Source organism: Syngnathus acus, chromosome 16, assembly GCF_901709675.1.
Source record: "Syngnathus acus chromosome 16, fSynAcu1.2, whole genome shotgun sequence".
Lineage (NCBI taxonomy): Eukaryota > Metazoa > Chordata > Actinopteri > Syngnathiformes > Syngnathidae > Syngnathus > Syngnathus acus.
In genome coordinates, this window is record NC_051101.1 from 8015807 (window position 1) to 8042188 (window position 26382).

General features: G+C 40.0%; 2 protein-coding genes across 2 annotated transcripts; both read right to left on the bottom strand.

The window, feature by feature from the left end:
* Positions 1-8105: 8105 nt before the first annotated feature.
* Positions 8106-15604, bottom strand: LOC119135743 (terminal nucleotidyltransferase 4A-like). Its single transcript, XM_037273576.1, has 12 exons — positions 14608-15604; positions 13898-14021; positions 13534-13580; positions 13067-13187; positions 12855-12962; positions 12647-12775; positions 11870-12080; positions 11598-11724; positions 11077-11180; positions 10761-10957; positions 10484-10603; positions 8106-10237 (listed from the first exon to the last, which is right to left on the bottom strand). Exons 1-12 carry the CDS (start codon positions 15366-15368, stop codon positions 9848-9850), a joined length of 2439 nt encoding a protein of 812 aa, XP_037129471.1. The 5' UTR covers positions 15369-15604; the 3' UTR covers positions 8106-9847.
* A 444-nt stretch (positions 15605-16048) lies between these two features.
* On the bottom strand, positions 16049-24202 carry ice1 (KIAA0947-like (H. sapiens)). Its single transcript, XM_037273575.1, has 20 exons — positions 23996-24202; positions 23836-23894; positions 23538-23649; positions 22835-22911; positions 22713-22750; positions 22529-22611; positions 22372-22448; positions 22250-22287; positions 22082-22164; positions 21953-21989; positions 21793-21849; positions 21617-21700; positions 21198-21517; positions 18800-21103; positions 18474-18633; positions 18084-18244; positions 17660-17850; positions 17376-17476; positions 17173-17271; positions 16049-17043 (listed from the first exon to the last, which is right to left on the bottom strand). Exons 1-20 carry the CDS (start codon positions 24083-24085, stop codon positions 16868-16870), a joined length of 4347 nt encoding a protein of 1448 aa, XP_037129470.1. The 5' UTR covers positions 24086-24202; the 3' UTR covers positions 16049-16867.
* Positions 24203-26382: the final 2180 nt, after the last annotated feature.

Here is a 26382-nt window from a genome sequence, read left to right on the forward strand (position 1 = left end):
TGAAGGGGAAAGGGAGGGGGAGAGAACCTAATGGGGGAGGGTAGGAAGAAGAATAAGGTACACCAGCAGAAAGCATGGAAGCTAAAGAAAAAAAGAACATGATGGTTACCTCGGTCAAACTTGCTAATTTAGTCTCCTGGTCATCAGATTCCAATTCAAGTTTTCAAAGGGGTGAGACATGGTCCAAGGAAGAGCACATTCGCCTCTTGCAATCAACTGGATGCATTTCCTTGGTTTGAATCCTCCACACCTGATAAATCTGCATGAATAAAATACTGTATACAGTTCTGTCATGGTAAAAGTCGAGGAGACAATCGATGACGTGGTAGAATTTGGTTGAAATTTTCAGTATTTACGGCAATCTTTGCCCTAATTTGTAAGCTTAGAGAATAATAAAATATAATAAAAAAGACCACATGTCATTTTGCTAAAGATGCGTGTGTAGCCATTTCTTTATTTCATAATTCGTTAATTTTGGAATAAGAATATGACTTGGTCCAACATTTCCAACAATGCATGCAACTTAATCCCAAGACTGAATGGGGCATTGCGCAATATTGTTTGCCATTGTGTTTGTTTGAACTGGATAACTGAAAAACTATTTTATATAGGTAAGTATGGAGGAATAGGGCAACCATGAATTTAAAAACATTGACATTGAAAATGGATCGATGGACACATATTTTGTTAATGAATTAAAAGTAATAGTCTCAAATATAGATAATATCCATTTGAAAAGTATTGCGACTTTGTTTCTTTAAATAATCTACAATATCTCAAACCTGATGCCAAATGTATGAAGACAGCTGTCCTAATTGAAGCAGACGCATGAATAAACCTCCCATCGGTGTTTGAAACTGAACGAAAACTACTGATGTAATTGCACTCTCAAACAGACGACTCTAATTTTTACTGGGCGTCCAAGCCATATAAAGACCGCAATAAGACCACTCAACAAATACAAAACTGCTGGGTTAAAAATTGCCCCGATGCAGGAAGTTGGGCCTATTAAAAATTGAGTCATTTGGTTGTATAACCATTTCATATGATTTGTGAATTAAAAACAAACTAGTTCATAAATTAGGTCCATTTATGTTCTGGACCACATTGTCAGTATAATTATTTCAAACTTCCAATTTTACAGCTTATGACCTAAAGTCATTTTTCCAAGAGTATTTTGAAAGACATGATTATGAGTTGATATTGGAGATGTTGTGAGTGACAACACAAGCACTTGTGGCCAGATGTAAAAATTATATTCTAAGTATGTTATGGTGTCCTCCTCATCCTTTTTCAACTTCTTCTGGTGGCCATTTTTCTCACCTTTGTTCCATCATCACTTGATTTTTCCTTTGCTTCATATTTCATTTGCACATTTTCCCAAGGCTCTCACTATAGCATCTCACCTTGACAATTATTTTTTAATAACCCAGTTTTCTCTAACCATTATCTTGTATCTTTTATTTGTATTAATATGCATAAAAAAACATGCATACTGCAGAAGATAACCTAGAGTTGTTGAAAAATTTTAATTGTAATTACCATTTGAATGGTAACAGTTCAATCCTTGCTGTGGTTAAAAAGAAATGAATAAAAATTAGCAACTATTGTCGGAGAAATGCGAGTCTGCTTCCTGGCAACTGTCAAGGTGTCCTTGAGATAGACACCATTCAGACCCCACCAGCTCAAGAGGTGCAGTACTGTTTGCACGCCTTTTTTTTCTCGTCTCAACTCTCCTTGCATGTCTGCATGTGTGTGATTCGGTTCTATATGTGTGGTGTGCAAGACAGAATATAGGAATCGCAAAATATATGCTGAATTTCCTCCTCAGCAATTAAAGTCACTATAATCATGAAAACTATCTGATCTGTTACCTTATCGTGATGGTGGGGTTTGTGTCCCACTGTTCACAGAAGTTATGTTCCCCGCATCTCGATCAATTTCACCACCAATACTTAGAAAGTGATCTACTTCCAGCCATTAAATGTCACGTAAGCCAGGCACATGTCAAAGGAAACCATCCTCGGTATGTCGGAATGCTCAGCATGGCGCCAAATTGCCTAAAAAGTGCATCAAGGCTTGCGTCGACACAAGAAGGAAGAGATGACAGTTTTTATGCTTCAGCGTTTAAAACAAATAAATAAAGACTTGCATAATCAATATGGGTTCGGATCATGTATTCTTTATGAAGTTATTGTTTTAAATGCAGTAACGGACACATTAGGAGTATCTACACATACAAGTATCAGCATCACCAATACTTGCATGAATTTATTGCTTTTAATGAATATCAGATTGGAAAGGATTCAGGGATCGGACATCACAACATGGAACATTGCCTGTGTGATGTCGGACAGCAACCTGACCAACATCCAGGACAATAAAGAACTTAACTTGACTCTTTTTTTGTGGACAAGGACATTGATTTCTCTAACCATGTTTGTGCACTGAAGCGTGCGCTCCTAGTTTACTACTCAATAAAACTTTAATTTAAGGGCTGCACGAAGCACATTGATTCACTCAGTTAGCTGTCACCTATGCGCTCCCCCAGAATTACTATCTTTGTCCAACCTAAGCTTGGGTAAAGTTTCTAAAACTCTGATTTGATGTCCTGCGTTTACTGTATTGTATAGTTCCACTTGAGTTCAATGACAGGACAAAGACTCTGTTTTATAAAACACAAATGAGCAACAACGAATTAATGCACAGGCATTTTTTAGGAGGTGCTAAAAGCAAATATTAAATTACAACACTGCCAGCTGTCCATAATAGAAAAGTCTCACAGTGTGATTGTTGACTGTGGAGTTGAATTCATTTTTAAAATATAATGGGGTCCTTTCCCCTTCAATTCTCGGGTGACAGGAAAAGTGACAGAAATAGACTACAAGGAAGGCAAAGAGCTCGCCTTCATTCACACATGAAGACAAGCGGTAATGAAGCGAATGGAAGATATTGACCTGTCAGGGGTTAAGTAAAGGTCAAGAAAACAAACACAGCTTCTCTCATTTGGGCATTTTAAGCGCAAGCGCAAATGCATCTATGCACCTTTGCAATAGTAACTTGTATTGATTTACCAATATAATGCTTTAATTTGTCAAAAGCATTGAATCACTGCTTTAAAAAAAATAATTTAGATGTATTTATGGTGGTTGTAAACAAAATAAGTACTTTCCTTAAAATAAAACCTTTAAGGTGTGCATGTTTTACTTTAGACATCATCAAATCTGTTCATCTTGATGTAAGACATGTTTTATTAGGTATTTTGTTGTCATTCTGGACTAAATGTGACCTGACTGCACACCTATTCTTATGTAGTGCCTATTGGGGGCAACTATTCCAATGATGTGGCACCTCTGTTTGCATCAATTGGTATACAGCGCAATTGTGAGGTCGTTATTATTACTCGGCCCATTTTTAGCACTACGGCATGTAAGCTATGCCAACACCCCCATTTCCCCTGGATGCTACAATTTATCGAAAAGCTCAGTGTCGTTATTACTCCTCAAGCAAGAAAGTGAGGCCTGTCTGCCACCAGAGAGGATCCTCAGACGCCTGTTAGCTTGTGATAGCTGGCGGCCCTGCAACTACCCGGCGGGATATATTCCAGTCGAATTCTTCAAGCAGATGTATTTTTGCAAATCAAATATACAGTATAAGGGCTTGAAAAAAATATGCAGTCACACCAGTGTATAAATGCTGCTCAATTCTTTTATGCACTGACTGACCTTTACGAAAGGAATGGAAAGGTTTTCAGAATGAAAGGATCTTACCTTAACTTAGGACCTTATCATTTAATTTAGACAACCACCTTTACACTACACAATCATCATAAATTGTACAGCATTTCTTCTGTGTATCTAATATACATATATATATACGTATATATACACACGCACACACAGACAGAGGAAAAGTTTACTGTTTTTCTCTTTAGCTAGATCGGGGATCTTAAGAACACTGCTGTGATATTCATCAAAGGTCAAGTATACTAGATTCCTTGGAAACATGATTATATCACTTATTTGTTCAAACCACCTACATGAACAGGAAATATGAGTAAAGTGCAGTAATGCAGTTTTCTTGATCCAGAGTCCCAAGTAAATGGCACATAATGCTTTCTTTTATAAAGCTCAAGACCAACAGTGCTTTTACATAACCTCTTAATTTAAAACATATAAATCTTTGTTTATTCAAGGTCAACCTTGAGAATGGCTATGAGCCTTAGTTTATTGTCACTATTCACTATTTTTTATTACAACAATCCCAACCTCATTGACTTCTCGAATGAGATTAAAAGGCATGATGGTGTAAAATAAAGGCGTCTTGGGGGCTGTATTTCACTTTGACAACTGGGATAAACATAGCCCGCAGGTTTGAGATACTGGATGGAAGAGTGACAGGTAAATTGATGTTGGATGATTAATCTTCCTGGGCAAAGATTTAGATCCCCATCGAACATCACTGCAAGGTTTTCATGACAGCAGTGACTTACTTTTAATTGCTTAATTCTCCAACTGGGCTTTGTTCACGACCAGAAAGCAGATGAGAAGATAAAATGATGCAAAGCGGCATCAAAGGGCTCTTTTAATGCATAAGGAATTTTTATGAAAGATTCATTCGGACGTCAATGGCTGATGTCACAATCTATTGGGTGTGTTGTAATGAGGACATCTTGCACGTATTTTGTGTATTGTTACAGCAGCAGTGGCATCAAACCACTTTTTCTGGCAAAAGGAGACGTACCGTATTTCTGTTGCTAAAATAGCAAAGTAGTACACCAACCCATGCATGCAGTCATAATGTTTCATAAATATTCTTTGGAGCAAGTTTTAAACCACACCATATTTGTAGGCATCAGTAAAATAATTACTTTTAGAAATTCTGTAATGGATGGTTGTGTCATACTAGGCTCATTCCTGGAATTGTTTATAACCTATAAAACATATGCCATTTTAGTGGCGACCAAACGCTCAGTGAGTGCTATTAATTCGTGTCGAGCAGAGTGGATGTTCCTTTTGTTTAACGGCACTTATGTGAATAGTGTCCTCCCAAAGCGTACTGATATGCGTGATGGATGGCACAAAGAGATTAAGGCCTTATGCAATTGCATTGTGCTTTAGCCCGGATGTGAGTTTACTTAATGTAAGCAATGATTTGTATGCACCTTACCCTGATTAGAGCCTTCATGGACGATCTGATGGTTACAGCAACATCAGTGACGGAATGTCACTTTCTCCTTTAAGGTCTGGAGGAGCTCATTGCATGAGTGAGAAAGTAGCCAAATCCAAATCTCTTGCCTCGAGGAAGGTAGGGGACAGGCATCGCATCCATGTTGTTCTTATCCCATCAGTCTCTGAGAAGCCTGTGAAGACCCTGGAGAAGATGGAACAGCAGCTATTAGGTCAACCTAGGAGGACTTTAAGACCTGGTTGTCAGCAGTGGACATGTCAGCACTTCTAGGACTAGACATGCATTTATCAGCACGGAATCTTGCTGAGACCACTGCTGATATATGAGATTCCTATATCCACGGTTGAGGTCTTGGAGCGAAACATCAGTCAGTTCTTCTTGGGATGGCCACAAGTACGGCCATGTCAACCAGATTTTAAATGTTCTCTTATAAAGGTATATCTATGAGTGCTACTCAAAGATTTGTCTGGATATTGTCAGAACCACGCAACCACACAATCCAAGGGCAAATGAAATCATGAGGCCATGAGAAGCTTTGTTACATTCGAACAAGAATAAAGAAAGGATTCAGCTGCCAGGGTTACGTAAGTAATTAAAAATTAAGTGTCCATCAATGCTGCTGTCCTGTTCCATCAATTTGTGTTTTTTTAAAGAGAGAACATCATACAGTACATGCTGTGAAATAGTGGAATGGACATAAGATCCAACAACAAGCAGATTTATTTTGTTGCTTGTTGAAGGCCATGCTTCAAAGCTGTGTCTCATCATGCAATGTTTGTAAACACACTTATTAAATTAATTATCTTTGAGTGGCAGATGGATTTGCTTAAGTGCTTGCATCTATAAAGCCACCAGAGGGAAAAAAGCAAATATGGAAGCAGTAATACAAAACTAGGTTTACACCACTCAGATTTAAATGTTCAAAGTAAAATGGTAAAGACAAACATTTTACAATGCTTAGGATTCTACTGTATCTATGGTTCATCAGTGAAGTTATTACAGGACCTGGGCAGAGATCGTTATTATCCAAGGTAAAATATAAAGACTATAAAGAATCAACAGAAAAATCTAATTGTAAATGGTTAAGTAGACGACTGTAGTCATATAATGGGGACTCTGTGGAGCAGCGCTGCCCCATTAAGTAGATCTTGAGCTACCAGCAGCTCGCGAAGAGTCAGTGGCTCTCATGGCATTAACTCAATCACTGCCGGCACTCCCACTTTGTATACTATTGACATAGCTGTGTGTAAAATAATAAAAATAGATCATAAAAAATCTATATACTGTTTATAGCATGTGATATAATGTATGGAAAAGAAAACCAATACATGTCTGACTTGTGTATGAGTGGTTTGTACACTTTTGTGCACACAACATCCCATGGTGGCTTCAAGTCATAAATAGCTTCCTGATAGAAATGTCTTGAAAGCGCAACAAACGTAGCTGGGCCTTTGATCACAAACACTCACTGGGAGAACAAGATCGACAGCACAACCCAAGGAAATCCAGTCGTTATTTCTTTTTGACAAACAGAATTGGGTTTGAGCTTGTTGAGAACACAGGTGTAAAAAAAACATTCCACATCATGAGAAACAAAAAAATGAAACCAAACATACAGAGACGGGGAGAGAGCGAGAGCTCACATTAACTTCTTTGTCACAGTCGGAAATGTATAGAGTGCCCAAGCTGGCCAGTGTCATTTGCCTTAATGATCAACCACGACTTCCCCTACAACGGGCAATGGTGGTCCATTGATCTTTAATGTAACCATTTATCCACTTAACTCCAGAAAAAGTTAGAAAAGGAAACCACCAGCTTGAAAGCGGGCGATCAGAGTTCAAGTCAACAACCAACATCTCTCTGCCCACATTATAAATGTCCTGCAAATTTTTCAAAAATGTTAATAAATGTACCTGTAATCTATTTATATATATTTTTTTCTATAAATGAAACAGCTTACTTACATTGTATGCTAATTAGGTAACACTGGTACATGTATTGTTATTCCCCAAGACTGTCTCATGGTAAAGGTTTCCTAACTTGAGTGTAGTGAAGCTTTTATAAATCCAATCAGAATTTCCCCAAACAGCAAAGTACAATATGGTAGCTAATAAGGGCCTGTAGAGTTAAATATGTCCAGTGTGTATGTCATCTTTTATCATCCATCCAACCCTGAATTATCTGAATAGGGTCGAATACAACATGCATGCATTCCATTTGTTGTTTTGAAAGTTGTTCAGCAGAGATTACATTTTCTTGTTCATTGGTTACCATTTAAAAGTAATTGGCCACAACAAGGCAAAATAAAACAGTCTAACAGTGCTCTCTTCTGTGTGCTACAGGAATTACAAGGCACATAAATTAAACTGCTTTCATATTTGCAGTTGTGTTTTCAAAAGTACTTTATATTTTGACTGACTCCAATCATTCAGAATTATTGGAAATTTTGTGGGTATTCATATTCAGTTTTTGGAATCTAGAATTTCCCTGCAAGTTTATCTAGATCAAGTTCAGTTTGTATATTAGGCACTAATTTAAATTTGAAACTAATGTCCAATATACAATTCATTTTAACATTTCAAGTAGAAGTTCCGGGTACATGGACAAAAGTACATGGACAAAGTCTGACAACTTTCCCTCAATAAGAGTGGCGCCAGTGATCCTGATGGAGATCTAATAAAAATAATTAAAGTTCCCATTGTCTTAGTTTGCACTGTCACATTTCTTTCCAAAATGCAGTGAGGAAAAATCCCATTGTCTTAGTTTGCACTTTTTGTTACATTTCTTTCAAAATACAGTGAGAAAAGTCTTTATATCTTTTCTCTTTCTAGTACCTTTGAAAAAAAAAAGGAGAAAAAAAATCATGAATATGATCAGTTTGTTGAGCATCAACATAATACACAATATCAAAAAAATGGCATTTAAAAAGTTTATTAAAAAAATAGAAAAACTTAAGACTTGGGAAAAAGGATACAGCTATAAGTCAGTCATTTACACATCCTTAATTACACAGATACAAGGTGGGATTGGTTTGGTGTATAAAGATGGAATCACTCACAGATTATCTTGGGATATCTTAACAAAAGCTGCCCCAAAAATGTTTCCAGTACTATGCTAATCGCATCAGTTTGGTACTCGGGATGCCAAAACAACTTGGCAAAACATTGTTTTGTCAAAGGCGCCACCAAACTCCTGCAACACTGAACAAGCCACACCTCATTCCCTCGCCATCATAAAGACTTCTTACAGGTTTAGGTTTGGACTTAAAACATGCAGATGAAAGTTAATGGGCCTCTTACAATTTGTAATGATTCTCAATTCTGTGACAATGGATGTGTACTAAATCTTGCGGGAAACATTAAACGAAAGTTTCAGCTATGTATTTGGGAATTTGGTCTTCCAAGAAGGCAGTGGGCCTTTTGCTTTTAAAGAATTAAAGCAGATAAAGGCAGAACAAAAGCACTTTGCTGGTTAGAAGTAGCACCAAATAGTTTTGAAACGACGAAAGGAAACAAATGGTAAAAAAAAAAATCATCTTTCCACAATACCCCCCTTCATGGAAAGACACCCAAATAAAACAAACAAAAGTGATCATTAAAATGATAACTACTGGTTAGGGGCAGGGGATAGACAAATGTGTTAATTCTAATTGATTGTAATGTGATGTAGATTAAATAGTAAATGCCATGAGATTTTTTGGCCCAATTCTCATACCACTACAGCAGCTCCCCCTTGAGTTGGAAAGCAGAACACATTCAATCAAGGCCCTTAAAATTCCAGATATTGCACAGGTCAATGAGATTTGACAAAAGGGGGAGGGGGAGAAAATAAAATAAATTGTGGGTGTGGGGGGAAAAAAAAACACTAAAAGGAAAAACTAAAATTGTGAAATAAATTAAATAAAAGCAACCTACTATTGCACATGAATGCAACAAAATTAAAGTGACAATGTGAACAACAAAAAATCCCTCCGTGACAAACACGAGCGAACTTTCAACACACAAACACGACTCAGTACATTCAAACAAGTCATCACAGTTTAAGCACTTGAGAAGATCCGTTTTTGTGCCATCACACCGAAAAACATCGAGTCAGCGTTGTGCTGCATAGCTAGAAAGGTAGTGCGTCGCTTCACTCGAAAGAACTGGCGTTCAAGCTGTAAGAGCGTTGCAATAGGAATGATGAATTCAGAGTAAGAAATTAGTTAAGGGGGAGAACTCATCTAAAAGGCTCAATATTTAAAACTGACAGGGACCAAGGGTAAGGCTAGATGAACCCGTTCACTACTATGGCACATGGACTTGGCTTTCTGAAAGGCTTAATGAAAGTGACAGTGGTGAGGACCATGTCTGGGCTGTCAACTCAACTCTGGTGCTGGTGTGCTTCCAATGTGGAGGGAGTGTTTCTAAAGGGAAAACCTTTGAGGCTCTACAAGTACAGTTAAGACCACAGTCCTTCACCTGCCACAGGTAAGGAACTGCTTCGTGCTGGCAGAACAGAAGCAGAAATGGAGTACCGGTCACTTGAAACAATTGGAGACAATCTGAATTGACGTCCAGTGAAAGTTGCATAAAAACTAGCTTAGCTATGCAACAGTTTGTGATGACCCGAGCAAGGCCTTTAAAAGTAGTAGATCATATCAGTGCTCTTGAATGCTTCATCTGCTCTGATTCAGCGCTAGGAGATTTTCCCTTTTCCTGCGTCGCCAGGTGTTGCAGTTATACTGCTGCTGGCTCCTCAAACCTGGTTCCGTATTGTGGCCCTGAGGAACAAAGCGCCGCTGGGGACTGAAACTACCTTGGGAGTGGCTTTGACCACGGAGGCTACTGCTTTGGTTGTGCTTGAAGCCAAATTTGTGTGGCTCAAATGAGCCCTGGGAGTCTGGGCGAATGGTGAAGGCATGCTGGTGCTGCCCTCCCAACTGGGGGTAGTGGAGTTGGTGGAGGGGGCTGGGTAGAGGGCTTGTAGAGTTGGAGTGCTGGGAGACTGCAGTTTGTGCCATTTGTCGCTGCACCATGCCGACTGATGGTAGATTCTCATGGTAGAACTGGCAATCAGAGAGGGATCGAGAGCACTGGGTTAGGTTTTCAGGGACAATTGGACCTGGACCTGAAATGTTATGTAATGAGGCTTTTTTTTTTTTTAGAGCAAAACCGAAACTGTGTTGTGGGAGGAGGGTGGCAGTCATGCGCAACACTCAATTCCCCTCACTTGATTAATAAAGTACATACGGAATCCATGTTTAGTCTGTTTGAGATATATGATAATACGATCGCCAACTGATGAAACCAACCTGTGGTGGGGTGTGGATAAAGCCTGCTGGATGTGCAGCCATTTGCATTATAAAATGGACTTGAGCCAAGTTGAGGGACTGGGGAAGGACTCCATTAGTGCTTTGAGGGGGATCAGACTCCTGAATGAAACAAAGAAATCTTTACTTTCAAGAGTTGGATGCAAAAAAAAGTTCATTAGGCATTAAATGCTGACCACACGATCCTGACATTTCTCAATGCCTGAATGGTTTAATTTCTATATTCAATGTTTTAAGACAAAATATTATTTGGCCTTACAATGTCACTCCCAGAGGAGGAGGAGGAGGAGGAAGAACTTGAGCTGGGGGAGGAGGACGAAGAATGGTGCTGAGGGCTGTTGAGGAAGACTGGAGAGGACGAGGAGGAATCAGCACTGAGGGGGGAGGCCGTGTCTCGCTGATCCTCCACAGAAACCAGCATCAATCTGGCAAGGTCCTGCTCACAAGTCTCTACATCTGAATGCCAACAAGAGTATATTATGAGGATAAACTTTTGTATTCAGAATACATCCTTGATTCAAAAGCTTATTTCTTCCATGGAAGATGGTAATTCTTTATTGAAATTAATAGCACACCATGGTTCTGCTGGTTGACATATTGCTTAGCTCCCCATGTTTTAATAGTCCAGTCCCTGTAGGCCAGAACCTCCGGGCAAACTTTGATAATCCGACCTAAAGTACTGCAAAACAAAAACAGCGGTGATATTAATCTTTATGAAAACAGACTCTTTGGCCTTATACTCTGTGTTGGCAGACAAACATAGGCATGGGCTGATTAACATGGTTTTGAAAAGTCAAGGTTCCAAAAACAGTAAGACTGTCAGTCACCGGTAATTACCTTTTTTGTTTTTGAAGGTATTTGAAGAGATCAGAGAGGAGTGAGAAGTTCTAGGAAGGGGAAGGGAAAGGACCTGAGCTAACTCCGGTCCGGCATACTTATATGGATGCCTTTTGCTATTTACATTTTTGTGCAATGTCCCTAAAAATAGTTACAGCTGTAATTTTAATAATATGATATTTTTGCTTACAGTTATCACTGTCAGAATCTAATATCTGCCCATGCCTGGAAACACAGACACACACAAAGGGATACCTACCTTTCATACTCTTTGTTGGGGTATGCCCGAGCAAGGGGAGACACACCATGACTCAGGACCATGTAAGCAAAGTCAAACACTTGCTTGACTTGCAAGATTCCATATGAGCTTCGGCCCACATCATTGCCTATCAACGGTAAATACCCACATCAACTTCTAACGAAACAAAAGTAGTCTTGTAAAATATAAGAACAACATGTACGAAATAAATGTGTAAATTGAGATACAATATACAGTGAAATGGACAAGCAAAAAAAAAAAACACTTCTAACCTGGCTGTACTGGATCCTCTATGCAGAGCATAGAAGTCCTGTTGCCATTCCCCATAGCTTTGAGCATCTCCTCTTTGGATAAGTAGGCCCCCCCGTTGACCCGGATGCCCATCTTCATATAATTGAAGTCGCGCCCGTACAGCTCGAAAAATTCAATCAGCAGAATGCCCAGGTTGATGTTGGCACGCCGCGTGTCAATGCGAGGGTGCAGCTGATCAGGAAATGAGAGAAAACTAAATGGCACGGCACCATATCAAAATACATCCAAAGGCAGGTAAATCGTAAGAGTTGCTTTAAGGGACCACCATTTTACCACATCATTCGTTAGGAGTAAGTGGACTAATATACAGGTATAGATGCCATTTGTCCTCAATCAAGGTCACGTATAACTGGTGCCTACCCAATTTATTTTGGGCACTTTGCAAATAAAAAATTGAACTCTTTGAATTGAACTTTGTTAGAACTCCATGCTTTTTCTGAATTTAGAGATTGAACTGAAAAGACACTGATCATTTTCAACAACAACAAGCTGAAAAGTATAACAGTATTTGTCTTTTAGATCAAGTGGGAGTCAGCATCAAGCTGACTCTTCACTGGATTTCTCTTGTCTTCTTTTTGATCCGCTCGCTATGGACAATTTGGAACGCGAGAGGAAGCCAGAGAAAATTGTTGGAAGCAGAATAAGAACAAAACTTTACATTGATGTTCCAAAGGTCCTCCTGCATTTTTTTTCATCACTTCAGAATTGAAATGCTCGCATTAGGTCTAAAAGTGTACCTGCAAGAAACTGATAGCCATCAGTATGAGACTGTAAGAGCTGATGCCTCCTGTAAAAACTTCATTGAGATCCCTCTGGAGTAGGAACTGCTTCAGTACGAAGATCAAGGGTGGCAGAACAGTGTATTTCTGCAAGACCGACGCGATGCATTAGGAAACAAAAAATGACAAATGGCCGTGGACACTGTTCACGGGTATGAAATCTTACCTTTAAGTAGCTCTTAATGAAGTGTGCTGCTTTGACAGCAGTCTCTACATTAAAGCTGATATCAACTTTGACCTCGGTTTTGTGGTCTGTGAGCTTGATGATGGGCACCTGGGGGGGACAAAGAGACAGTTGGAATTAGTGTACAAGCACAGACAGCAATTAACCAGCGGTCGCAACAAACAAACAAAATGTCACTGAGATCGGTGACTTACAGAAGCTTTGTCGAGAACTTTAATGGGATATGGCCCTGAGACATTGTGTCTCTTCAGTGCTTGCTCTAGTTCCTGCAGTGGAGGGTGGTCCCACTTTCCAAACACCACCAGGTCAATGTCACTGACAACCCAAGGAAGATGTATGAGAGCTCATGTAACAATTTATTGGGGGAAAAAAAAACACTTGACTGCATAGTTTTTGCTCAGCCTGAATTAGTTAAAATTTCTAATGAACAAATTGTGCCCAGACTATATTTTAACATTTTATATACCATTGTATATTCTTTCATTAGTAACAGGTTGGATGGCAAGCAGTTGCTATGCTTAAACTCCCCCAAAAACAAAAAATCATAAACAGTGTCTTGCCAAGCAGCAAGTTGATGTTTTGCTTTTCCTCTTTCAGTTATCAATAACACAAAATTTGTTTTCAGACAGAAAAGGCATGAATGTTCAAAAGTGAACGCTACCTGGTTGGTAGATAGAGACCTGTGCTGAAGCTGCCAAATATCTCCACCTAGAGAAAACATTGAAATAATCCTAATTTGAGTTGACAGCCAGACAATATACAGTGATAGAAAGGGGAAAGTGATAAAAAGGGGGAGAAAATAATTCAAATCAGCCAGTCAGTTAAATTTTATACAACGGCCATACTCTCCAGTCAAATTAAAATTAATTAAATAGAAGACACATTTGTAATTGTCAGAGTATGGAAGTGAAGCATCATTTAAGTATTTTGCAAAGACTTAATCGGGGACTCGTGGGAAAACGGCAGTTTCCGATGCCGACGTAAATTTGTAATGCTGTGCCCAAGTAACTCCTTCCAACACAAACCTGTGCTGTGGGCCAAAGTTCCTTTATGACGCTCTCGATCCTGTTCACAACATCTCTTCTCATGGCTTCCTCCTCTGGACGTGGTGACATGAAGTTGAAGAAGTCAACTATCTCTTCATGGAGACTGTATGGTAGCAAAGAAACAGGCTTATTATTCAGTCCAAGTAAGTAACAAAACATGAATTGAATGTTAAAAAAAATAGACTGAAATATTTATTCTAAAAATGTCATGAGTGACAGCCCTCGTGAAAAGGCAAAGGGTTTAGGAACTTGCACTGGTCCTGTATTGCTCCGGACTAGATTCACCTCTGTCCTGAGCAGACCTCGACATTCAAACCCAAAACAACAGCATTCTGTGTAAAATGCGATCTTTAGAGCTGTGGTCACGGGAAGGCAATCAGTATCACAAATTAGACTTTTACACAAAGCCGAAAGTAGAGCAAACTATTTTCCTACCTGAAACTCAAGTATCTTCATTCACCAGGGATTTACATAGACAAATATTTTAGTAATGAAATATAGTCATGGTCGTTGCATCTTTGCACATCCAGAAAACATCCATATAAAACCAGTTTATTAGTAGTGGTTCATCAGGGATGATTTGATTTTAAATTTTATTTAAACACATGACACGTGCAACACCAAAATTGACCACATCTAGACTTTGAGGGGCCTTGTGCGACCCCTGCACTGTACCTACTCAGACCTACCCATTGACCCCGGGACTGTAGCGCCTCGTCTTCCAGAGGCTGCAGGAGGAGTCTGCGCGTTGTCCACCGCTGCCGTGGGTCAGCAGCGGGTTGACGCCGTGAAACGAGTTGGCTCGGTTCAGATACCTCCTCCGGCCCGACGTCTGATAGTAAAGGCGCTGCTTGTTCCCGTGTGGGTTCTTCATCCTGGCGGGGGTGTGGCCGCCAGATTGTTGCCTGCTGCGACAATGTTGAGTAGCAGCGTGGAGCGACGGAGGAGGAGGAGGAGGCGGCGGCGGAGGAGGAGGCGGCGGCGGAGGAGGTGGGTGTTGCTGCCGCCTCGCGTCGTTCTCGTCCTGCTTGTGTTCGCCGTACTGTAAAAACCTGCTCGCCTCTTCGGCGACGTTTAAATTGTCTATTTGGAGAGAGGAGCCGGAGGGAGAAGAGCTCTCGGCCTCCGAGTCCAGAGACGACGAAGACGGGGACAAGGAGCCCTTCCTCCGGGCGCTCCCCCTCTCTTCACCGCTTTCTCGCTTCGACAGTTTCCCGATCACGACACCGAGCGGCGGCGGCGACGGTGTCGGAGCAGCCACACTTTTACAATATTCATCGCTGGAGTCCGTTGAGATTGCGTTGAACATTACGTTGCCGCCTTGGTACTGAATGCGGTCGTCGGTGCTAGAATTTGTGGCAAATCCCTGAGACGTTTCCCAAATGTGCATCCATAGTGAATTGGCAGGTCCCTTCTGCTCCGGCTGGATCCAAGCGGTCCTGGGATCCATCGGACTCGAGTTTGACCGACAACCTCTCAACGGGAAAATGGCAAGCAAGTGGGCAAAATGTAACACGTTGCACTCAAGCAAACAAATGGTTGCCTACCGATCTGGTTTACTTGTTATCCTTGAATAGCTTCATGTCCGGAGTCTGGCGTGGTTATTAAAAAACGGCTTGTCCAACTCCGCTCCCCATGTCAACCAGCAAAAATGGCGCACCCAGCAGCACTCTCCTGCATCTGCGCATGTGTGGGGATTTAAATCTTTGAACACACCTCTCAGCACCGCCACATGCGTCAAATTAGCGGACGGAGCACCAAAAGTTTACGCCGGAAATTGGAAATAGTTTAGGTTGGCTTTACAGGACACTTGTTTCAATTTTAGAAATGGGTCATACAAAAATTCAAAGCATGCAAGATTTCTTGGAATAAAAACGCAACTACTATGATTCCAGAATTTATAAGAAGATAGAGTACTAACATGAACAAAACAATCCCAATTCAAAAAAAAGAATGCTTTCCAATGTGGGCAAATATGAGCCCACACCACCTTTATTCAATAACTTGAGACTTCAATGCATAGTTGCATTAATAATGAATGCCAGAGAAAATTCACCAACAATTGAAATTTGCTTTTCTGAGGTAAGCCAACCAATCTCATTGAAAAAGTACATAAGTACAACACTAAAATTACAATGTTTTCATCATTGGTGGCTTTATTTCAAATGAGTTTCCAACAATGTACATAGTACATTTTACATTACTACTACCGTATTAAGTTACTGTTAAATGTGTCTTTAGTAACCAGTGCAGGATAGCTGCATCATACAGTAAAAGGGTTAGGGTACATGTTTACATATACTAAACAGTATCCTTACACACGAGTCTTGGCATGTCAAAAACACAGAATGTATCAAAAAAACGTTACCTTTAATAACAAAAATAAATAATCTGAAACTGTACATTTACTGTTGGTGCACTTTTCATAGAAAACTTATTTACATGATACATCAGTTTGCCGTACATAGATCAACGTAATTAACAAGCTAAAATGTTGTCTCACCACAACTCAATGCCTGTGTCTGTTGGACAGAACGTTAATAGTTAAAATACTTAATCAGAAATAATACAAACTACAATGTTTGTTCCATGTAATTTTGCTTGTCCGGTCTGAAAACGAATGGCCATTAAAATAACAAAAAACAAACTTCATATCAATACGATGTGCAGATGACTGGACAGGAGTGTAAAACTAATAACAGTAAATTTGCACAGCATGCCTCGGGTCATTACATTACCCTTTCTTTTCAAATTCCTCCAGAAATAGCTTTGAAGAGTCTGTTGATACCTTACATGTCCTTCAAGAACATTATGCTTTCATGAAAGACTGAAATTTGCAAAGCATACACTGGAGATGTGCAAGATGATAGCACTTCCTTTATATTTTGAAATAAATTATGTAGAGGTTTGTAAATAACCAAGTCTTTGTGAAACACACATCACTCATTTCTAGACCTGTCTGCAGATTGAGCCAAGCTGAAAAATGCAGCTCGTGACAAAAGAGGGAACACTTTGTGATGCTTCTTCTCGCCAACCTGCAAGTCCATCCAGGGCCTGTTTGGGGTTGCATGGGGACAAGTCAAACATGCAGTACACAGCTGCTAACTGCACTTCCCACGGTATACCTGGCCATGAAAATAAAAACACTGAAATTAGAAGTCTTGGTCATCATAAACTCCACACTGTGCTGTATTTGGGTGTTGGGACACCAGATAATAATGTGAATAATTTAGCTTTTTGCTCTTGTTTCATACCTTCACTTTGGCAGTGCCTCCCAAAGGTATTGATGACATTGGCCACAGTTAACACTGAAGAAGTGTTCTTCTCCTTGATTCCCAGCTGACCTAGCATCCCTGTTCGAATCAATCAATACAATAAATAAACAAACAAATACATAAATGCTTATTTGCATCATTGTTGATGGTGGGAAAAATTGTGAGTACCAAACACAACTAACCAATTAGCCGGAGGACGGTTGCAACTGTCTCATCAGAGATTGGCACTTGCTGATCTCGAGGCTGTGACATCCAGCTGTTCATAAGTGGCCACAACTCTTTACTGGAAGTGCAGAAAAAGATTATTGAGAACATTGCTCCATTCCGGAAACAAATAATTAATCACAAGACATTCCAAAGGAGAAGGTCATTTCAGAAAAGTAGCCAATGTGTGCAAATATCAGTTTCAGATTTTTAATTACAAATAGGTGGAGGGCAATTTCAAAATGATTAAATGATTTAGTACCTCAAGACATTGTCATAGACCCATTTCCATGACTTTTGTGCACAAAGGAGATGCAAAGTGAAGACCTGTTCCCAAGCCTCTGTTCCCAGGTCGGTACCATAACGACTGTGTTTCAAGAAATACAGCCTGGAACCTGACTTCATCTCTGACAGTGTCTTAGAAATCAGAGGGTCAATATCACAGGGTGGGTTCTGTTGGAAAACAGAGAGAGGTTCAGTTTCGGTGGGCCTCTTTAATTTGACACAAAACAACATGACTTCATGTTAAGAGAGTTATATACAAATGTATTTGTACAATTTGTTAACTAGCCAACACAGAATTCTGTAAGATTGGTTAGACAATCTAATGCAAGCATTACAGTAAGTTGTAACTTGCTGTAGTTTAAATACAGGCTATCAAAGTTTTGTTTGATGCCTTCTTTTACCTTTTCCCATCCGAGGTATGCTGACAGGAACTTTGAAAGGTCTTGTGGAGCTTTAAGTTTAGTGACCGTGTGTACAGCTTGGCACAGGAGGCTGTTGTGAGATAAAACACTGGGCCATGTTGTTGCCATAAACAAAATCAGTTTGGTGGCATTGGGGAAATCTGCAACAGGAAAGAGAAAATATTAAAATGCATGGACTCAAGTGGTTGGATATATGATCAAATGTTTGTGGTTGTTCATTTCAGGGAAACAGCTTGAACAACGCTTTGGCTGTTTACAATGTAACGTCAACTCATTCAATTATAATTGTATCTACATACTATGCAGACAGTTCTTCATAATGCATCACAATCACAATCCTAAAAGCACAAGACAAAGAATATTCCCAACCTTCAACGAGCAAGCTGTAAGCCAGGATATGAGCCTTTTCAAAGTCACTCTCCTGTCGACAGATGGCTGTGTAGACTCTGCAGAGGGCCTGTGCGTACTTTTCGCACATGTCCTTTTCTGTTTTGAGTTTACTCAAAATAGCCAACTTCATATCAGCTGCCTTTAGGTAAAGAAAAAAACAAACAAGCAGTAGTACACAGCCAAACAGAAAGGGTCAGAATTTGTCATTGCGTAGTATTTAAACAGTTGTACGTTGAATAAGTATTGAAAACAACTTCTTGTGTGATGCAGTACTACAGCAATGTAAAATAAATAAACATACTAACCAAGGTGCTTTGAGAAATCTCAGAAATGACTTCTTTCTCCTCATCTCTCAGCACAGGTTTTGTGGGCAGGTTACCAACAAATATGTGGCTTCGGATCACAGGCAACAAATCGAATGCCTGATGTTCAATACGCTCCAAAAGGCGGATACAAACACTTTTCTCAACAGCTTCTTCCAACGCCATTGATAGAACCGTTTCTGCACTTTTGAGCGGTTTGTGCTTTGCTGTTTGAAGCGATGCTGAATTATAGCCGCCGTTTGTCAAGGAGGCAGGCGCTACTTGGCTGCCACTTGGAGAGCTGCCATTTAGTCTGGGGGATTTGCTATTTCTAAGCTGAGGCGACTCTGTGGCAGCTCGTTTTTCTCCTCTCATTTCAGTCTTGGTGGAAGTGACTGTTGTAAAACTGGACGTCTGACTGTCAGTTGATGGCGGTGAGGCTAAACTTTCTGAAGAGCTAATGCTAAGGTTCCCTCGAAGAATGCTCAACGTGCGAGCCCGTGCAGACATTTCTGGGTACATACTGTCCAGAATCCTCATTGAGTTATCCTGCGGTGAAGAATTTATCGGAGCAGGCAAGCGACCTGGGACAGGCACAGCATGTTTTGGGGTAGCAGAACCAAACTGAAGCGGTGACAAGGGGACTCCGTTTGGAGGAAGGGGACTGCTGAGAGTTGAAGATGAACAAATTGTCAGACTGTCGGGAGTCACCGAGGTCTGGAGCTGAGTGGAAGGAGAGGCCAATGTATTCTCAATTGGGGAGGGAAAGGAAAGCTTTCCAATGGCATGCCTGGGATTGATTGTTCTGCCTATTTTTGGAGGTGTTTTCAGAGGAGTGAGGACAGGAGGTAGTGGTGGACCCATTTCAGTCCAAACTTCACATAAGGACTCCAACCGCTGAATGGGTTCCGTAGTTGTGCTCGTCACCACGATAGCCGTGGACGTACTACTTAGGATCATATCGCGGTTTTGTGCGTCAGGCATTTCAGCAAAGGTTTCTGATTGACTCTGTCCATTCACATCTACAGAGGTACGCTCTCTAGTGGTGACTGATTGTCCATCGCAATGTGCGTCTTGAGGCAAATCTTTGACAACAACCTCTTCCAATACACAATTGTTCTGAGAATGTTCTGGCATTTTGCTTGGTGAAAGGGGTTTGCCGGGCTCTCCGGGATAATCTTTCACAGTTTTCGCATGGTTTTCAGACACATTTCTATTGAGGCGGGATGATAAACAGGACCGACTCAATTGACGGCACAGCGAATGCACATTTTGTTTCAAATGTGTACTTTCAATGTTGACAGTTGTGTCTGAAGGAGACTTTTCTCTTAAAGTGTCATTCTGAAGATTGGTCAGTGTAACACAGCGTATCTGGTTGGAAATGGTTTCATCTGCTGGTATGTTGCTACCTGAGTCTGACGGAGGTGGTCCATCAGCTCTTACTGTTTTCTGGGCATCTTGCACTTGTTTGTCTGCATATAATCCCTCATTTTCTTTTAGGTCTTCACTTTCAGTATTTGTGATGCTACAATTAATGTCACAGCTTGATATACATGGTTCATCTTTTTGCATTTCCCAGTCCTCTCTATTATGCTCAGCATTATATTCAGGATTTAAATCTCCACCATTTTGATGTTCCGGCACAGAGGGACTTGAGTCTTGAATGTTATTTTTCTTTTCAGACACGCCTTTCCCCTGTACAGAGTTGATGCAAGCCGAGAAAGCAATTGACGGCACATCCAATACGTCCACGATGTCTACAGTGTTTGCTTTAGGGGATTCCCCACAAGGAGCCGCATGGACTTTGTTGGCATCTTTCTCTGTAATAGCAAGCTCATCTTTGATTGGCTCTCCTTGAGCTTGTTCTTGTAATTCTGTAGAGTTACAATGGTCTTTTTCTTGTACCTTGCTCGCAGCACAACTAGAGTGAGGTTCCACGCAGCACAGCTCATCATTAATAGTACTTTCTGGAGCATCCTTGACTGAAACATCTGGATCCGATGTAGATAACAATACTAATTGCTCCACAGTGTTCTCCTCAATCTGCACTTCCTCACCATTCAAGCTGGGTCTTGCATCCTTTGGTTCTGTGGTGACACTTGATTCATGTACATTGGAGGTGCATTCAATTTCATGTTTTGTGACATTAGACAAACATGGGCTTTCTTCGGGTGTTGTTGAATGCGGTTTTGGAGAAAGGTGTGACTTTGATGTAGTGTACTGAAACTCCTTTTCATGAAGACAGTGATCGGGTGTGACGAGTTCTGTTTCTTTTTCCTCTGTCTCCATATACTCTGTTCCGCTCTCCTGGATGGAATGAGAAAACAATCGATGATTAAGAAAGCATACGCTGCGTTTAAAACTGCAAGTGCTGTACTTGAATCATTGTAAATAGTCTTACAGATAGTGGCGACAGGCAGTGAGGTAGAGGCCTGAACCATTCCAACAAGTCATCGAGGCTGGGTGCGTTAAAAGTCTCAGTTGGTTTGACTTGTTCGGACAGGAGATTGTCGTTTGTTGGAAAGGGTTCTTGCGCTAGCTTTTTACTCATTGTTGGCGGAGATGCTTGTTTCTTGTTTTTTTGTACACGAGGGGATGTTTTCAACTGTGTGTAAAAGGATTTTGTCTGGCTGGGGGATCTTTGGATATCACTAACATTGTGGAAAGGAGTCCGGCATCGATTGCTCTGAGGAATGCCTTTGCTTTGCGGAGAGGTGTGCCCTAAAATTACAAGACAAAAATGAGGGTGTGTATGAAAAACATGAACACGCGATTATTAAAAAGCTGGAAGCTGCAGTGAGTTTTATCTTGAGATGTTACCATGTAAATGCAACAAGGTGGCTGGTTGCAGGTGCTCCGGTTCCACACATGCCCACAAGTGTTCGAGAAGTGATCGAATCTTTTCTGTAAAAATGGCATCCACAAGAATATTTAAAACTTGTTACAAGATATTGAAGTTTATATTATTCGTAAAGTAATTCATATCAACAGCACACCTTTGTCAACTTTATGTTCTGGAGGTGTTCTTGCCTGAGTTGATATACTCCTATATTCTGGGTCGAGAAAATGTAGACACGTTTGTAACAAGTGTGCACTGTTCACCTGGTGCAAGTGCATGTAAAGTTATACATTTCAGAGTACAATGACTTTTCTTACCTTTATTTCTTTCTCTCTCCAATTTTACCAATCTTCCCTGTAAATACAACATGCCATTTTAATTAACTAGGGTAAATTCTTGAGCGCTTTCCTCATACACAATCAGAAATGTTACTTCATAAACTGCACCTGGAGGTTCAAAATACTTCTGTCCAGCAAGTCCTTCTCCTTATTCAGCAGTGATATTTGATGATTCCTTTGGGAAACCGATTCTGAAGGAGCAAGGAAACATAAACTGATGCAACAAATTCAAGGCATATTTCTGCTTTTATAAATATAGAAGAATATTTAAAATACCTTCAAGCAGTGTAACACTGTTAGCAAGTTTTTCTTTTCTGTTAATGGACAAAACAGTAAGTTAGAACCTCAAACATCTTAAAGGCACATACATGAGGATTACAAAGAAAAACAAATCTTACATGCTTGTTATCCTGTCTTGATCCTCTATCAATTTTGCAACTTTAGCTGCATTTTCTTTAGACGTTTTCAAAGACATCTACAGAGACGGAAAATGTTACATTTCAGATGCCACATGCAGATTGACATAAACTGATTCTAGAGTGCACTTTTACTTACTTGGACATTCAGCAAATCATTTTCTAACATGCTTTTTTCCCGCTTCAGTTGTGCATTTGCAAGTGACTGAGTTTCCATGAGTTCTACATATTTTACAGAAACAGTTTTAAATGACAACAAATACTTGCAAATTGTATATATCATAATCATAAAATTAGCACTCCACTGTGTGACTTCAAAGTACCTTTGATGGCTTTTAGTTGGTTTTCAAGCTTTCCATTCCTGAAGTAAGGGAAACAAAGTGAAAACAATAATTAAAACCATAATCATACAAACTGCAAGATTTTTGTTGGAATAATAACTTACTCAGCCAATGTAATCATGTTTTCTTGCTTCAACTTGTCAACCTCTTCAGAAATCTGACCATAGTCCTGAAGAATCCTCTACAATAATTCAAGTTGGGAAATAATCACATTTAAAGCAAGACAACTTTTAACCACATTTAGTACAATAATAAATTCTAATTTATATGGCAAAGTAAATATGTTAAAGAACCTTTTTAATGACACCCATGACTGTTACTGAAAACTCACAACACTACAGTACCATGGTTAGTCAAACAGACCAGTGTTTTCCAAATTAGATACACATTTTGGGGGGCCACAAACAATGTCTACAAAAAGATGTCAACAAATTGGTGCTACTCAGGAGAAACCTCTATTGGTGAGGGGAAGCATTATCAGAGCAATATGAGATACGTCCAAAAATAGCAGGTAAACTCATACTGTAAAGGTGGACATAACCAGAAGGCCCAAGTTTACCATACAACCCACAGTCACGGTATCATGAAATAAATAAAAAACACACACAGGGCACACACTTATAACAATATGGTTTAAACAAGCCTAAGTTAGGCTAGAAACTTTGTTTGATTTAATACCACTATTCATTAAGAGTGCTTATGACACAGTGACTGTGGTTGTGTGCCCCTTGGACCCCCCCATTCCGCCGCCTCTGGCCTCAACACGTTACTTCCGATAGGAATTTGTATTTGCTGGACAACTCGTACCTTTGTTTCTGCCAACTCTGCTTGCAGAGCTTCATAATCCTCTGTCTTTTGCTCTAACGTTACCAATCGACCTTGAAGCTCTTCGTGCTGTTGTCGCAGAGTAATTGTATCACTGAAAAATACATACCCAGGTTTAAATTAATATGGAGGATGTGCAATAGACAGAATAGCTTGTTGTGTTGATTTATGTTAGTTTAGCGTCTGCTAAGTTATTTTGGACAATTGGAATAACAAATACGTTAAAAAACTACTCAGTCTTCTATCTTGTTCTGATGTCAGTGCATAAATCAATACTCACTCAGTAACCAGAATCTTCTGTTTCAGTGATAAAAATGACGACACGTATTCCGTTAAACTCTGTATGAAGTGACAAAGATAGACAAACACATGATAAGTTACATGAAAACCAATTTGCTCGGATTAAAAAAATAAACTGAAGATTTCTTTGAGTGTCAGACCTGGTGCAACACGGAGCAATTTTGACAGTTTCCCGTCGTCGCGTCCGAGGCTATTGCTCCAGTTTTGGGTTGGTTGTCCCCTGGCATCATGGTATTGACAAACAAACAAACTAAATTGAAATCTAGATCTTATTATGGTCTACATTCGGGTAGCGTGGCCTCACATGTTCAAAACAAATATTTTCGCGTCCTCGACGTTGCCAAGGACCCAAGGCAGGACCCAACTGAGGAAACTTGCAGTTATGCCAGCCTAAAGAATCATATTTTTCGTTGAAAGATAATGCAATACTAAGTTTATATCAAACTTATAAACCTTTTTAAATCAATGTAGTATTTTTATACGCCTTTTTGTTTCGCTTGCTGCTTTTTTCTACCAGACTAGAAACAAATTCATCCTGGCAGTTCATGGTGACCAACAGGGCGTTCCCAAGACCGATACAACGTCAACAGACACGACGCGTGCTTTGCTACTAGTCACGGCCACTGATTATATTAGTAACCAAGTACTATGGATAGTTTTAATTGTCTACAATTATGTTGAGTCACAGGAATGATGGCATTTGAGACATAAATGTTTGGCAACTATTAAAGTTTTAGTGCGACCCAAATGTAAGGAAGGAGAATTAATGAAAATTATGCGATCATTAAAATAAGACCTTTTAGGGTTAAATATCTACACGACACTTGAGAATTAAAATCGTGTACATACTGCACCGCATCTATATTTGTTTTAGTCGAAGAGCACGCAATTTGCATTAGGAGATATCGCCAGAAGATGGTACTGTTGTACTCATTATGCATCCTTCTTCTCAGCATAACCTCTCGTCAGTCAGGGTGCTCTAGCTTCATTACCATTTCGGGGCATGTGCTCAATCCAAAAAAAGGGAGAAAATACTGTATCACAAAAAAATATAGACAATAAAGACAAAAATCATATACAGTTAGATAGATAGATACTATATTGATCCCCGGGGGGGAAATTTGGGTTTCCAGCAGCATTCATACCATTCAAACTAATGGGTTTATTTCCCTTAACTCAAACTATAACAATAAAATGGAAGTTACAGTTACTCTCAAAACCTGTTAAATAGGTCAAATTTTTGTGACTCACAGAAAGATGACCTCCTCTGGGAGCTGTCACCCTCTCGTGGTGGAGGAGTTTATGCATCCCACTGATTTATGTCCTGTCAGGGTAATACGGGTCAAACATGTCCCAGGTAAAAGACCAGACACGTTCATGACTGGTGAAACACTATTACTCTGCAGTCGGATATGAACATTTTAACTCAAAATAGGAGAATTGCTTTTATGACTTGTTTCGCAATCCTGAAGTTGACCCTCGGGGCGCGTGGCATAGTAGCCTATGAACAACCGTTGTGGCGGCTGGCTTGACGAGACTGTCTCCCGCAAACTTGCAGGCTATGCCAACATATGTGCAAGCATCCCAAAAATGCATGATTGCTGCTGTCACAGTTGTCATGAATAGTACACTGTAGCAATGCTCTATTATCGTCACCATGTGTTGGGCCACGTTGAGATTATCAGGCATGGTCCTTAACCTCTGTGCCTGAATTAAAATGTATACCGCAATTCCATGTTATGATATAGAATTAAACTTAATTCAACTTTGTTGTCCATGACACGACCAAGAATTATTCATGAGAACAAATTTTGCACATTTAAACCTACTGGTTAGTCATTATTAACTAAAAATCTGGACATTTATTTGATAACTTCTCTAGCCGGTTTTATGATATGAAATGAGCAGTGCTGCAGTCCTTTCAGCAGTGTGTGAGGTTGTCTTGGATTGATGCTATCCAACTAAAGTTCCTGATGGAAAGATAACTGTATCTCTAAGTGCACCACCTGAGTGGCAAAAGGACTAATCTTCCTAAACAGATGAAGTCACAGATAGCAAAGTTTTGATCTGGGCTAAGTAAGACCGGTTTTGAGTAATGCCTTGCCTTTTACCGGATTTATCTTGATCACACATGATTGTTTGTTTACAGGAAGTTGCTGTCTGAAAGCCATTGTTGCAAAAACAAAAACACTTTATCCTGAGCCCTCTCTCTTCTTCTGGTATTGTGAAACTGCTTTTTTCACTATAAACACTACTTTGAAAGTTGTTCTCTTCTCTGGCCATAAACAATTAAATCAAGTTTTGACTTGACGAGGGAGCAGGCAGAAAATTCCGCAATCTTCAGTTTGACAACGTGTGTGGCTCATTTCTCAGAAAATGGAATGAATTAATAAAGCCTAACTGTGTCTCTGAATATAATAAAATGCATTACACAGCACTCACAGATGGTTTAGATTAATTAGAAGGAAATGTCTCGCCAAAGCACGACAACACTAACACGATAATGCATTGACGAGAAGCTGGCTGT